Source organism: Cebus imitator, unplaced genomic scaffold (genome assembly GCF_001604975.1).
Source record: "Cebus imitator isolate Cc_AM_T3 unplaced genomic scaffold, Cebus_imitator-1.0 Scaffold37, whole genome shotgun sequence".
Taxonomy (NCBI): Eukaryota; Metazoa; Chordata; class Mammalia; order Primates; family Cebidae; genus Cebus; species Cebus imitator.
This window is the reverse complement of record NW_016107352.1, coordinates 10,008,911-10,024,451: the sequence shown is the minus strand read 5'-3', so window position 1 is coordinate 10,024,451 and position 15,541 is coordinate 10,008,911. Positions and strand designations below refer to the sequence as shown.

General features: G+C 35.0%; 1 protein-coding gene across 2 annotated transcripts in view; it reads left to right on the top strand.

Moving 5' to 3' along the window:
- Positions 1 to 501: 501 nt before the first annotated feature.
- VWDE (von Willebrand factor D and EGF domains) overlaps positions 502 to 15,541 on the top strand; it is a 79,201-nt gene continuing 64,161 nt past the window's right edge. For both annotated transcript variants that reach the window (XM_037737318.1, XM_037737317.1), the window contains exons 1-3: positions 502 to 912; positions 10,440 to 10,624; positions 14,621 to 14,852. In XM_037737318.1, the coding sequence (XP_037593246.1) occupies positions 843 to 912; positions 10,440 to 10,624; positions 14,621 to 14,852 (487 nt within the window). In that variant the 5' untranslated portion in view covers positions 502 to 842. The remainder of the gene's footprint in view (positions 913 to 10,439; positions 10,625 to 14,620; positions 14,853 to 15,541) is intronic.

The window sequence follows — 15,541 nt, the reverse complement described above, 5'->3', positions numbered from 1 at the left end:
TATTAGAGCCCTCTGATCCTCTAATAACTCCCAGGTCAACCTCGGGAGTCGTGTGGCTATGTGCTGAAAGGATCCTGGGTCACTGGGTCACCACTGGACAATTAAGAGCACTGGCCAGTACAGGCGACAAACCCCACTGTTTGGTTAGTGTCTAAACGCAGTTATTTCCACTTCTGAAAACCTGTCACAGAGACAGAAGAAAGGGTATCTACTGTTGCAACGTTAGTGTCTACTCCCTCCTCCCGTCGTTCATCACTGAGATCTAAGGTGACAGGAGCATCTTGAGTGCCTTCGCCTTCGGGTGCAAACCAGCAGCACCAATTCTGCAGTTAGGAATCCGTCTGCAGATACAGTCACGGGAAACTGCCCCTTCCAACGGAACCTTGTGAAGCTTCTCTTATTGGAGGTCCATGTGAGCAGTTTCTAGGATTACGAAGTTTTCGTACAGCCACTGTTAGCAAGACGCAGTGCGGAGACCTACCTCCCGGCTGTGTGACTGCGCGGTGACATCCAAGGCGGCAGAGCCTCTGCTAGGACACGCTGGGCTATGGGGACAGGTTGGGCGTGGCTTTCAGGTCCGCGGGCCGCCAAAATGGGAAGGGAGGAGTCGCAGAGGGACCGCGCGAAGGCTCCGTCCCACGAAAGGACTGGCTGCGCCCCGGAACCAGGACGCAGAGCTTCCCTGTTCCAAGCGGGAACAGATTGAGAACATCCAACAATATATATTTTGTGTGGACGGATAAAACCTAAGAAAGGAGGCCCAGGGGCTGCAGTGGCTCCGTCCTCCCAGCACCCGCGGCCCGGGGTCTGCGAAGCTCTCCGCCCCGCCCAGGGAAGCAGCGATGCCTGGCGGAGCCTGCGCGCTGGCGACCGCGCTGCTGATGCTCCTGGCCCCGGGGGAAGGTCGGCGAGGTAGGGCGCGCGCGGGTGGGCGTGCAGGGGTGCTGCCCGGGCGGTGGAGGGACGGGGCCTGACTTCTGGGATGTTGTGGGGAGCGTCCGGTGCATTTTAAGGCCGCTTGCGATGTTTGTTCCTCACGGGCCTCCACTCTATCCGTCTGTGGTCTTTGGAATGGTCAGTTTCCAGCCTGTTACTCTTCAGTTTTCTTTTGCGCGCTTGCGTTGTTGTCTCCTCTTAAAACCCTCGGTTCTGTTTTTGGTTGTTTGTTTCCTGCTGATATCCAGCTCTTTAAGGTCCTTTTAACTGACTGTAAGAAACTTTTGCCGGATCTGCCAGGTATTCTGGCCGCAAGTGGGCTTGAATTCTCAGAACAGAGTTGAGTTCCAAACTACATGAATTCCACCTCTACCCCTACCCTTGGAAATAATTCATTGGTGAACATTTTATCCACCCCCCCCCCACAAAAAAATCACCAAGTTAAGTTTTGTATATCCATATTATACTGTATTGTGGTTTTTGTATATATGTTAGAATCATTTTTGCTGCTGTTAAAGAGATCTCTATGGAGCGGATATTCCCCTCCTACTTCTTTAATCCATGACAGAGAACACTACATTTAAAGTACAGTGAAGTTAATCCCAAAGTACTTTCATTAGCCGTTCCTGCTTGTTTTTTGTTTTCATTCCAGATAGGAAATATTAATGAAAGGTGACTTGTTCTTATATTGCAAGTTTCCTCACGTTTTTCAGAAATAAGTCTGATTTGCATTCAGCTCTCTGCAGCTTGAAAAAACATTATGTACAACATTTCTGAAAGTCCAGGATATAGTGTTGTCTTATCATTTTGTTGATCTTAAGCCATTTTACTGATGTAAGTTTGCTTTTTAAAAGAATATAGACACTATCCCATGTCAAACTTAAAAAGAAAATATTAAAATCAAATTTATTATTTTCTGAAATATTTTTTTCTGGTTCTTTTTTGGTTTGCTTACAGATTTACTAAATCTTTATGAATAACTTTAAAAAATACTTGTAATAACATATATCTATTCATTACAGTTAGATAAATATTTCCAGGAAAAAAAATGACCAATTTTTATAAAGGAAGATGATTTCATGTTTCCTATAGACCACATAACCCTTTTTTGCTCTGTATAATAGCTTTGTGATCTCTCTACTGAAGACAAATATTACCCATTACCAAGTTTGAAGTTCATAACATTGGTAACATTGATAACTTCCTTATGTTTAATAGAGTAAAGCTAGAAGACACGGTGAATGGAAAGTACATTTATTGACACTCTTTCTTTTTTCAAATAGCTTTAATAAGATGTTCCTATGCCATACAAATCACTCACTGAAAGTGTGCAATTGTGTGGTTTTTCATTTTCACAGATACGTATATATTCAGAGTATATTTACAGATACATGCAACCATGATTACAGTCCATTTTAGAACATTTTTATCAACTGAAAAAGAAATACTGCACCCTTGGCTATCATGCCCCATACCCTCTGTCACACTCCCTTCTTCCCCAGCCATAAGGAATTATTAATCTACTTTCTGTCTTACTGCATTTGCCTATTCTGGAAATTTTATATAAGCTGAATCATATAATAGGTTGTTTTTGTGACTGGCTTCCTTCACCTAGCATAATGTTTTCAAGGTTCATCCATTTTTTTCAAGCATGTACCAGTACTTCGTTTCTTTTTAAAATGGAATAATCTTCTATTGTGTGGATATGCTACATTTAGTATATACATTCATCAGTTAATGAACATTTGGGTTGTTTCCACCTTTTGACTTTTATAAACAATGCTGCTATAAACAACTGAGGTACAAGTTTTGTTTTGATGTATGTGTTCATGTCTCTGAGATATATGCCTAGGAATGTAACTGGGTTATAGGGCAACTCTATAATTAACTACTTAAGGAACAGCCAGAATGTTTACCAAAGTGGCTATGCTGTTTTATATTTCTGCAACAGTATATGAAGTTTCTAATTTCTTCATGTTTACATCAACACTTTTCATTAACTGACATTTTGAGTCTACCTATCCTAGTGGTTGCGAAGTGGTATTTTATTGTAGCTTGATTGTCATTTACCTAATGGCTAATGATAGCAAGCATTTTAATGTCCTTATAAGACATTTGCTCATCCTCTTCAGAGAAATACTTACTCAGATCCTTTGCCATTTAAAAACATGGGTAGCTGGCCTTTTTCTTATTGAGTTGTCTAAGTTATTTGCATATTCCAGATATAATTCTTTTATTGCATATGCGATTTGCTGTTATTTTCTCCCATTCCATGGGTCCTCGAAATAATCCCCTGTGGATGCTGAGGGACTCCTATACTGTAGTTATTTGATTCCTTAGAATTTTCTATATGGAGATAGTATTACTTATTCCTTTCTAATCTAGATATGTTTTATTTATTTATCTTGGCTAATCTCCCTGGGTAGAATTAGCTATACTAAAGTACAATGTGGAATTGAAATGGTGAGAGAAGACATACTTGTCTTGTTCCTGATTTTACAGGAAAACATCACTTCTTTGTTCGTCACATAAAATGTAAGCTGTGGGCTTTTTATATATATCCTTTATCAAGTTGAGGAAACTTCCTCCTGTTCAGGTTTGTTGAGTGTTTTTATCGTGAAAAGGTGTTGGATTGTTAAAAAATGTTTTCTCTGTATCTATTGAGATGAACATGTGGATTTTAACTTTATTCTGTCTATAAATTATAGTAATTCAATTTTAGATATTAAACCAACCTTGTTTTCCTGGAATAAATCTCACTTGGTCATAATTTGCATATATATATAGATAGATGTAGTTTGCTTTTTAAAAGGGGTTATTGGGTGTTAATGTTTCTGGATTTGGGTTGCTGAAGGCTTTTTCATCCATATTCTAAAGATATATTGGTTTATAGTCATCTTTTCTTGTTATATATTTTTCTGGCTTTGGTGTCAGGGTAACCAGAATAAACGGCTATAATACCGGTCTCATACAATGGGGTGGGAAGTGATCCGTCTTCTATGTTTTGAAAATGTTTGAGATGAATTGGTAGTAATTCTTTCTGAAATGTTTGGTAAATTTAGCATTGTTGCCATCTGGGCTAGGTCTTTTCTTTGTGGGTAGTTTTTTGGCTGATTTGATCTTTTGACTTGTTATAAATGTATTTGGATTGTAGTTTTCTTCTTTAGTTCTTTTTGTAGCTCGTGTCTTTTTTTAGGAATTTGTCAATCTCATCTATGTTATCTAATTATTGGCATGTAACAATCATAGTATTTCTTAATAAGATTTGCAGTACTGTCCCCTATTTCGTTACTGCTTCTAGTAATTCAAATCTTCTCTCAATAAATCTAGTTAGAGGTCTGGCAGTTTTGTTGATTCTTTCAAATAACCAGGTTTTGGTTTCATTGATTTTTTTCTCTCTTGTTTTTCTACACTCAGTTTTATCAATTTTCTTTCCAATCTTTAAAATTTCCTACTTTTTGCTTCCTTTAGGTTTAGTATGCTCTTATTTTTCCATTGTCTTAAGGTGCAAGGTTAACTTGTTATGTTCATATCTTTTTTTCTAATACTATGGGAACATTCCTGTCAATACGTGTCCCTGTAAGCACTACGTTAGCAGCATCCCATACATTTTAGTATGTTGTGTCTTCATTTTAACTTTTTGCCAAGTATTTTCCATTTTTCCTTTTTCATTTATTCTTTGACTCACTGATTATTTTGGTTAATTTTCACATATTTGTAAAATTTCTTAAATTTCATTATTATTGATTTCTAATTTTATTCCATGTGATCAGAGAACATGCTTTTTATGAATTTCATCTTTTTGAATTTCATTTTTATTTCATGTTATTTTTAAAAGTAGGATCTTACTATGTTGCCCAGGCTGGATTTGAACTCCTGGGCTGAAGCAATTCTCCTACCTGAGCCTCCCAAGTAGCTGAGTTTATAGGAACATACCACCATGCCCAGCTTTCTGTTTGCATTTATCAAGGCTTGTTTTATGGTCTAGTAGATTGACTATTTTGACAAATAGTCCATGTGCACTTGGGGAAAATTTATTTTCTAATATTTTCAGGAATAGTGTTTATAGATTTCTGCTAGGTCAAGTTGGTTTGAATTATTGTTCTAATTTTTATTTATTTATTATGCTGCCTGTTTTTAAAATTGATATTGAAAGTGAGGCATTAAAGACTCCAATTATTATTGTTAAAATGTGTATTTTTTTCCTGATTTTCTGCTAGATTGTGCCTCATATATTTCAGTGCTCTGTTATTAGATTCAGTTATGTTTACAATTGCTATATCTTCCTCATGGATTGACCCTTTTATCATTATAAAGTGTTCCTCTTATCTCTGGTAAGATTTTTATGTTTTAAGGTCTTAGTTTGATAGCAGTACAGTCACACCACCTTTCTTTTGGTTGCTTCTTGCAGCATATATTATTTTCTGTCCTTTTACTGTCAATCTAACTGTATTCAGAAGAGGCCCTCAGTTTGTCTTTTGATATGTAAGGAAGGCCAATGTAAAGTGATTTAGCAAACTAGTCATTCTATTTTTCCTTGCTTTTCAAACTTTTGGGTTGCTAAAGAACCTAAAATTCTATATTTTTTTAAAATCTCAACTTTTATTTTAGATTCAAGGAGCACACGTGCAGGTTTGTTACATAGGTACATTGTATGATGCAGAGGTTTGAGGTACAGATGATATTGTTACCCAGATAGTGAGCGTGGTACCCAATAGGTAGTTTTTCAACCCTTATCCTCTTCCTTCCTTACCCCTTTAGTAGTCCCTACTGTCTATCGTTCCCATCTTTATGTCTGTGGGTACCCAATGTTTAGCTTCCCCTTATAAGTGAGAACATGCAGAATTTGGTTTTCTGTTTCTGCATTAATTTACTTAGGATACTAGCCTCCACTTGCATCCATGTTGCTGCCAAGGACATGATTTTAGTTTTTTTTTATGGCTGCATAGTACTCCATGGTGTATATGTATTACTGAAATGCCAGGGTTTCAGTCTAGGTCCTGCACTGAAAATCAATCACTGAGACAATGAGTATTGCTGGGAAGGAGGGCTTTAATAGGGCACTCCAGCTAAGGAGATGGAAGATCAGTCTCAAATTCATCTCTCTGACTGATTAAAATTGGGTTTCTATAGTAGGGGAGAAATGTAACTACATGTAGGAATACAGGAATTAGGGAGGAATAAGGAAGATGAATTAGTCAACAGGAAGCTGATGGTCTGTGAAGCAATCATGATCGGTAGGGGTCCAGAATCCCATTTTCCAGATATGGCAATCTGGTAAGTTTCAGTTCCTTGATACCATTTGGGAGGCCAGATGGTTGGTTTCCTGAAAAAGGAACTCAGATAAGCAGTTGTAACTTTCTGAAGTTTTAAGACCAGTAGGGTCAATTTCAATGTTTATTTAAAAGGAACCATAAACATCAGTTCTGTAGGACAATTGCACCTTTTTCAGGTATACTACATTTTCTTCAACCAGTCCCCTCTTGATGGGCACCATGGCTGATTCCGTGTCTTTCCTACTGCAAATCGTGCTTGGATACACATACCAGTACATGTGTCTTTTTGGTAGAACTATTTATTTTCCTTAGGTGTATGCCCTGTAATGGGATTGCTGGGTTGGATTATAGTTCTTTTTTTGATTCTTTGAGAAATCTCCAAACTTCTTTCCACAGTGACTGATTTAATTTACATTCCCACCAACAGTGTATAAATGTTGGCTTTCCCCCACAGCCTCACTAACATCTGTTGTTTTTTGACTTTTTAGTGATAGTAATTCTGACTGGTGTGAGATGATATCTCATTGTGGTTTTGATTTGCGTTTCTCTGATGATTAGTGATGTTGAGCATTTTTTCTATGTTTGTTGGCCATTTATATGTCATCTTTTGAGAAGCATCTGTTCATGACTTTTGTCCACGTTTTAATGGGATTGTTTTTTGCTGTTGCATTATTTAAATTCCTTATAGATTCTGGATATTAGACCTTTGTCAGATGCATATTTGTGAATATTTTCTCCCATTCTGTAGGTTGTCTGTTTACTCTATTGATAGTTTATTTTGCTGTGGAGAAACTTTTTAATAAGTTACAACTTGTTAGTTTTAGGTTTTTTGCAGTTGCTCTTGAGGACTTAGTTTTAAGTTCCTTGCCAAGGCCCATGTGCAGAAAGGCATTTCCTTGGTTTTTTTCCCTAGGATTTTTTCAGTTTGAGGTCTTACATTTAAATCCGTAATCCATCTTAAGTTAATTTTTATGTATGGTGAAAAGTAGGGGTATAGTTTCATTCTTCTGCCTATGGCTAGCCAGTTATCCCAGCACCATTTATTAAACATGGAGTCCTTTCGCCTTTGCTTATTTTTGTTGAATTTGTCAAAGATCAGCTGGCTGTGTGTGGTTTTATTTCTGGGTTTTCTATTTTGTTCTATTGGTGTGTGTGTCTGTTTTTGAACAAGTACTATGATGTACTGTAGCTTTCTAATATAATATGAAGTTGGGTAATATAATGCCTCAGGCTTTATTCTTTTTGCCTAAGATTGCCTTTGCTATTGGGACACTTTTTTTTGGCTTCATATGAATTTTAGAATAGTTTTTTTCTAATTTTGTAAGAAACAACATTGATAGTTTCATAGAAATAGTCTTGGCTCTATAGATTACTTGGGGTAGTATGGCAATTTTTGTGACATTGATTTTTCTAATCCATGAACATGGAATGATTTTCCAGCAAAATTCTACTTTGAATGTCAGAAAGTAAATTACTTTTTATTTTTCATTACATTTGGGGATCAAAAGTGGTTTTTTGCTTTCCCAAATCTTTGAGAAAGTTTTAAGATTTTAAAAACAAAAAAATACTTAAAATTCATGTAGGAATTCCTATAGGATAATATACAGAATATTTTCTAATTACAAATTCAGTTATTATCAAGTACCTGTCATCAAGTGTTATGCATGTTTATCTCTTAAAAATAAAATGATTGATTTAGTTTCTTAATATGTTATTTGTCAACCAGTTCTGAATTTTGAAGAATTCTAGTCTTGGTCATTACGTTAAACTGGAAAATAATCTAATAAAGGTTACCTCATACCTAGAAACAAAACAAAACAAAAAGAAGGAAAGCCTTTGTACATGCTAACACTATGAATCTGTTACTTATAACTTGACACATTCTCCCAAAGTATTTGAAATTCAAGTACTGTAAATTCTATTATATATTACTTAACTGTCTTAAATCATTTAAGAAAGAAGTCTGGATAAATAGAAGTGTAAATTTTACTCTATATTTTATATCTGCTTTTTATTGAGGGGAAAAATTATATTGTCAGTTTTGCCAGAAAGCTCTGTATATCATGCCATGAACTTGACTGATGAATGTGATGGGCTTGTAGAGCTATTTCTTTAGTATTTGTTGAGCTAAGTCCCTGCATACTCAAATGGGAGCCCAAGCATCGTTATAATTCTCACTTAACTATATCATATATTTTAGAGCTAAGGTTGGAATAATGTTTTGAAACTGTGGCTTGATTATTGTTAATAAGATTTCTACACTTTCTGTATAGTCCTTGAATACCGTAAAAGAGATAGATAGATTATTAGAAAAAAGTTATGAAATAAGATATAAAATATAAGCTGTTATTAGTTATATGAATTTAAAATTATCTTGTAAGATAAATATTTAGTAAAAATAAATAAAAATTTTGAGTTAAATGTTACCCACTTCTTTAAGGTTGTGGATGTCAAGCAGTGATTTCTATTACACTTCTTGCATTTTCGACTTTGTATTAGGAAACAATTATGAAAGTAGCAAAACTAGACGAAATGTAACAACCACAAAGGTGCTGAGTCAGGAGAAATACTACACAAAATAAAGATGGAGTTACTGACTCCCAAGACAAAATCCTATTGTAGAAAAGAGATCAGAGAAAACATTTTAATAATTTATGCATACCTTATTAGGAATACCTTTTGAAATCTCTTTTTTAAAATATTCTAACCAGGTGCAATGTCCTTGTTTTGAAAGGTATTAGAGATATTTCAAAATTAGATGGAATGATAGCACATCCCTTGACTTCTATCTACACAAATTTTATAAAATACTTACCTCGTGTTGACATTGGAGCCTTTTGGGAAATTAACAACTCTGGAGGATTTAGAGACAAAACGAAAAGGAGCCTTTTGTGTAGACTTCCAAAATCTTGTATTATAAAAAATTCTGTAGAGAAATTATTTATTTGGAAAACAATATCTTTGTATAGTTTAATTGCTATAACTGCAAAAAAATGAAACGTAATTCTAATTATATGACTTACTTTTCATAGGCTACACTTGTGAGATTCACTTGTAAATTAATATCTCTGATTTTTTATTCTCCTTATTAATTTGGGAAATTGATCTTGATTTATAAACACTTGTGTAATTTAAAATTATATAATAAATATTTGATAATTTTTTCAGTTAGATAAGTTTTTTTCCACGAGATATTTTTAGTAGTGAATTGTTTTTCACTTTTCTATTTCATAGATGCCATCTTTATTGCAGTGTTTTCCGTCAGTACATACAATATATAGTACTTGAAGATTTTCTATCAGCTGTGTCGACAAGATATTCTGATATTCAAATACAGACACTTCCTTGTGGTGATTGTTATTTGGGTAATTTGAGAGCCCAGGAGTCTCAAACAAGAGTTGTACTTGTAGGATAACTGTTTCACTGCCTGCTCTTCTCTCTACTTTAGTTATGGAAAGAGGAGTTTTGGGTTCTGCCTTTGTGGATTTCACAGAAAAAGTATCTTCTGGGCCAAAGACGACTCAGACAACAGGTTTCCTTAAAAAGACTACAGAATTCTTCCTTTCCCCATGGGCTTTTCTTGTTTCCCCTTCAAACATGCTCACTTCCATCCCATGCCTTTTCCTGTGCTTAGTTCTCATAAAGGTACTTCCAAAATGTTGGAAAGTAACTTTAAAATCTTTTAATTTTTTTCTGCACCCAAGAATGCAGGAAGCTTTATTTTGGAAGCTCTTTACACATACTAAGTTAGCATTAAAAGATTAGTTCAGTTTGTTGCTTTCCAGGATCTGGCAGAAATAGAATTTTTGAATTTTTGAGGCGTGTGGCTACTTTGGGGGAAACTGATTGTGGAGAATCAATAGTGATATTCAAATCCAGAGGACCAGGCCCAGGAGAAATCCTTGTTGGTCCTGTGACTTGACATCCTAACTCAAGAGCAACCAGCTCTATTGGTTGTTCAAATTAAATGAAAATAAAGTCCTTAAAGCTTAAGTGGTTCAAAACTACATTATGAAGAGTTTTATTCATTTGTTTATTGCATTTATAAAACATGCAAGTTAAGTCACTTAAGGCTTACTAAGAGACCCTGACCTTTCAGAGTGTCTTTATGTGCAATAGTGAGTTAATTTGCTTTATTTTTTGTTTTGGTAATCAATTTTAATTAAAGACTGAACTATGTCAACAAACAAAACATATTACATAAAAACACCTGTCTTTCCATACTAGCTCAGGAGTGCTCTCCTGAGGGACACCAGTTTCTTCGGAGTCCTTATAGAAGTGTCCATTTTGACTCATGGCACCTCCAGCAGTCAGCCATTCAAGACTTAATATGTGACCATTCCCTCTCCCCCGGATGGTATAGATTTCTCATCTTTGACAGACCTGCTGAGATGCCAACCAAATGTGTTGAGGTATGTCAATTCCCGAATTACATGTGATATTCCTTATGTGTTTTTCATGTGAGAATTCTATCTTCTTACAACCAGCTTATTTCTCATGCGAAAATATTGTTTTAATTTTGTATAAGATTGAGTTAATCTGAAAGACTATTCCCACTTACCTAGTCTAATAATAATAGTAATAGTAATAGTAATAGTTAACGTTAGACTCCATGCAGTCCAAAAACACTTTTATTGACAATATCTTGTATAAGTTTACAATTCTAGGCTACTATCTGTCATCATTATTTCCATCAAACAGTGCAGAAAACATATATTCTTAGGCATAGTTCTCCTACAGTCACAGCTAGCAGGTGAAAAAGCTAAGTTTTGAATACAGGCAGTCATTCTCCAGGGCTAAGGGGCTTAGCCATATGACCTGCAAACAGTAAAATACTGTGTGTCTAAAGTGCTTCAGTTTTTGTCCGTTGTTGCCTGTCACTGCCTTTCTTAACTGATGGAATAAAACTTGCAGGCTCAGCACCTCCTATTCTAAGACTAATGAGAACCCAACCTGGCAGTAGAATCTCCAGGTATTTCGTGATCACAATTGGAAGACAGTGCACCTGCCGCACATTCAATACTCTGGAGGCATATGGCCTTATCTCACTGAAGCTCCCTCCTCAAACCCAAAATTGGTGCAGCCGCCATACCTCTTTTCTCTTTATAGTTGTGAACATACAAGCATATGTCTTTCAAACACATGAGATTTAATTTTGTCCATTTCTGAAATTTTACACATGAACTCACATCGGATGTGTTTTTTTGCAACTTAACTTTTCATAAACTTCACTCTTTTTTGCCACACAATATGATGATTCTGATCACAGCAGTGTCTTGTATAATGAACTAGCCCAAGTGGCTTCTTTCATTCTTATTTCATATGACAAATAGGTTTTCTTGTAAAATGCTTTTAAAAAAATAAGCAGAAGAAGAAACATAAAGTGTGATTCCTTGGGTTATCCCTCAGCTAACTTGTGTTACTTATCCAAGCCACTCTGAATTTTTATTGACAATTCTATTTATCCCTAGCATGATTTATAAATGCAAGTTCCCCTAATTCATTTATAGTCCCCATTCATCTGATACTGTCATGAAATAGACGTTATTTCTACTTATCATATTTTGACCAGATACCCTTTCAGTTCGACTCCTATTATTGCTACCACATTTTTATCCACATGATCTAAGGAATAAGACTAAGTCTAAATCTGTCAAAACACTAAGCCCATTAACTCAGCATCCTAAGTTATATAATCAAAATGGCAAGAAGGCTTTTAATCTGACATTTATTTTGCAACTTGTAAATTCCCTGCACTTGTGGACATTATTGCATATGTAAACTCACTAGTTCTCTCAGTGATGCTTTTAGGTAGCTAGTGTTACCTTATTATAAATATGTAGACACAGACACTAAGCTTCAGTCACAGGACCAAAGTCATGTTTCCAGCCTTCTCCCTTATCACAAGCCCCCATCTTTCTCAGCTGACTGGTTTCCCAAATGAGTTCTGCATAAACAGGTGTTCACTTGTGACATGTGTGACATGTAGCTAATAGAGACATTGTGTTATTCAAGAAATATGTCTGTGTCATGCTTGCCAAATTACTAAAGTATCCATCATCATTCACAATTTTATCCTATATAGTTATAATAACACTCATTGGATACGATTTCATTCTTAAAATTGGTTTTCTTTTAACATAGAGGACATGTGGCTACTATTGGCCCCTGGAGAGAGACTGCATCATTTAAGACTATGTCTTAGCAAAAGGCTTGCTTTCCTTATTGTTATTCACATTTTATGAATTCTGCAGAACCAAGAATCATTTTCCTTTTTAAGCACGGATACAAAAAGATCTCTGGAAATACATTGAAATTTTAACAATATTTTGTTGTAATGTGAGGCATTGTGGCTAAGTTTCATTTTCTCTTTTTTGTTTATTTGCTTATAAGTCACTTTTGTGACACTTCATTTGAAAGGAATTTAAAAAAATTCAGAATTTAAAAGTAAAGTTTGAGAAAATGGGAGGAGCTTCCTTCACCAATTAAAAAAATTTGTGTTTTTCTCTTAAGGCTGTTTTAACTGTAATTGTTCCTAGTCCCTCACACAAATGTGAAGGTGACAGTTTCCCTGGCTCTTTTCCTGGAGATCAGCTAACCTGAGCAGGCTGTGCTCCATGGAGGAAGTGTTCCCTGTCTCCACCCTCTCATTCACTTGTTGAACCAATACTTTAAAGCATTCAACCAGAAATCAAGAGAATTTTTTCTCTACAGGTTAATACATGTCAACTTACATAAATTATTATTGGTAATGTTTTAAATAATGCACGTGTATTACAGAAAGCTTAGGAAATAAAGACCACGAATGGAACAACATTTGTTCATAATCTATCCACACAGTCGTAACTACCATTATTAACATTTTGCTATTGTTTTATCTTATTTATATTTTGTAGTGTTCATGTTATATATTCAATGGAAAACATGCTATTTGTTTTCAGTTAGGGCTATAGCGTTATCATTTTCCTGTTATTAAAAATTCATTTCTATAATTAAAAAAATACAATGTCATACATATATCATATTTATTTAAACCATCACCATATGCGTGCATGTTTAGGATTTTGCCACAATAAGTAATTCTGTAATTAGCAAATGTACATGTAATTACTGTTTTAATTTTAGTGTGTTTAGTTAGATTGATTTGTTAAGCTAGTGATGGTTCAAGTCTTTTTGAGGCTTTTGATACATATACTTGTTCATTTAAAACATAATAATTTTTAATTCCAATAGCAGCACATAAAAATACCTTTTACAATACTGAATATTCTCATATATATATTATATATATATTAGGCATTTGTATTTCTTTTGTGAATTATGTATTTGTACATTTTGCCCATTTGCAGTCTTAGAGTTTTCAAAGGAGAATGGATAATATTACATGGTTAAAATAACAAATATAATAGTATAATTATAAATAAATATAACACACTTAATATTGTACTATTTTCATGTAATTTTCTTATTTAACTTCCATCTTACATTTTTAAAATTATAATTCAACCATATCTATCAATATTTCCTTTATGGTTTTCTTTTTTGCTTTTAAGCATAGCAGTAATAATAAGAATTATAACCTGGCTAATGATTTTTGAGCCATTGCTATGTAGAAGTTGTAGTATATACATTATTTTATCTATACCTCACTATGGCCCTTTGAGGTGGGTACTGCTTCTACCTAATATAAAAGAGAAGGATGTTGAGTGCCTTGTCCATGATCATGCATTTAGTAAGGGCCCTAGTTCTTCCCAAGTCATACATAGTTTCTTCTTGTTTTTCCTGGGTTGTTTTTCTATTTAATTCTATTTTTCATCTTGATAATTTAATTCTATTTTTAATTTAATTGTATTTTTCATCTTGAAAATGAGTTGATAATTGACTTCAAGTGAGATTTAAACTTTATTATTTCTAAATTACTGAACAACTTTCTACCACCAGATTTTGAGCAATACTTTCCTTCCCTTGATTTTATTGCCTCCTGAACTATGAATTAACTTCTTGTATATACTATTTCAAGCAATTTTGCAATAGCTTTCCAAGATCAGTTTTTTTTTTTTTTGTGCTATGTGTTAAAATAACTTGAGATGGACTTGTCATGTTTTAGACTGTATCGGCTATTTTAGTATGATACCTGAGATTTAATTTCTCTTGTTTACAATACCAACATAATGAATGGAATAAATGTATTAGTATTTACATTGAATGAGTATGTTAATTATGAGATGACTACTCTCAAATTTAGTATTCTTTAAAACTACCTTTTCTTGTAAAGAATAGGTGCAAGTCATAATTTTTAATGATTAATAATATGTTAATGGTTGATTAGAAGAAAATGCAAAGTTAATATATCTACAATCTATGAAAATAAACTGAATTTTTAACTCTTGTTTTCTCTGTTGCGAAAGATGAACCGTTGTGGAACTCAGGCACCCATCTGGCTGTCTCTGAGAGATTCAGAAACACTGCCACCTCCTGGGGAGATGAAGCAATTGTCAGCTTGTGCCACATGGCAGTTTTTGTTCAGTGATACGAAAGACTGCTGTCTGTTTCAAATCCCAGTGTCTGTAAGGAACTGTGGGAACTTTTTTGTGTACTTACTACAACCAACTCAGGGATGTATGGGCTATTGTGCGGAAGGTAAGAAAATGTCAGTAATTCGCCTGACTGTTACTCATGGAACTCTGCCATTTGTACCATTCTCTGGATGGGTTGTATTGAGCTAGTGCAAATCTCAGCAAGATACTTGGTCTACCGTTATTGATAGATTGAAGCTAAATTTCTGTTTACATTGGGAAGATTTCTTCAGGATTCTTTGCCAAGATTGTAAAGTCCCCCCAAATATTTGATGTGAAAGCATCAAAGTAGATATCTCACATTTTTCCACTGGATATAATGATTGTGTTAAAAATTCTTTGGTTTCCTCAAGTCCATTCATGAGTAAAAGTTATCCAAAAAATATACATTTTATATTATTTCATCTTTCATTCACCAGTATGTATTGAATGTTTATCCTGTACATAAACATTTAAATATAAATGTTTATCCTGTAAAGAAATTCTTTTTTTTTTTGAGACGGAGTTTCGCTCTTGTTACCCAGGCTGGAGTGCAATGGTGCAATCTCGGCTCACCGCAACCTCCGCCTCCTGGGTTCAGGCAATTCTCCTGCCTCAGCCTCCTGAGTAGCTGGGATTACAGGCACGCACCACCATACCCAGCTAATTTTTTGTATTTTTAGTAGAGACGGGGTTTCACCAGGTTGACCAGGATGGTCTCGATCTCTTGACCTCGTGATCCACCCGCCTCGGCCTCCCAAAGTTCTTTAAGGC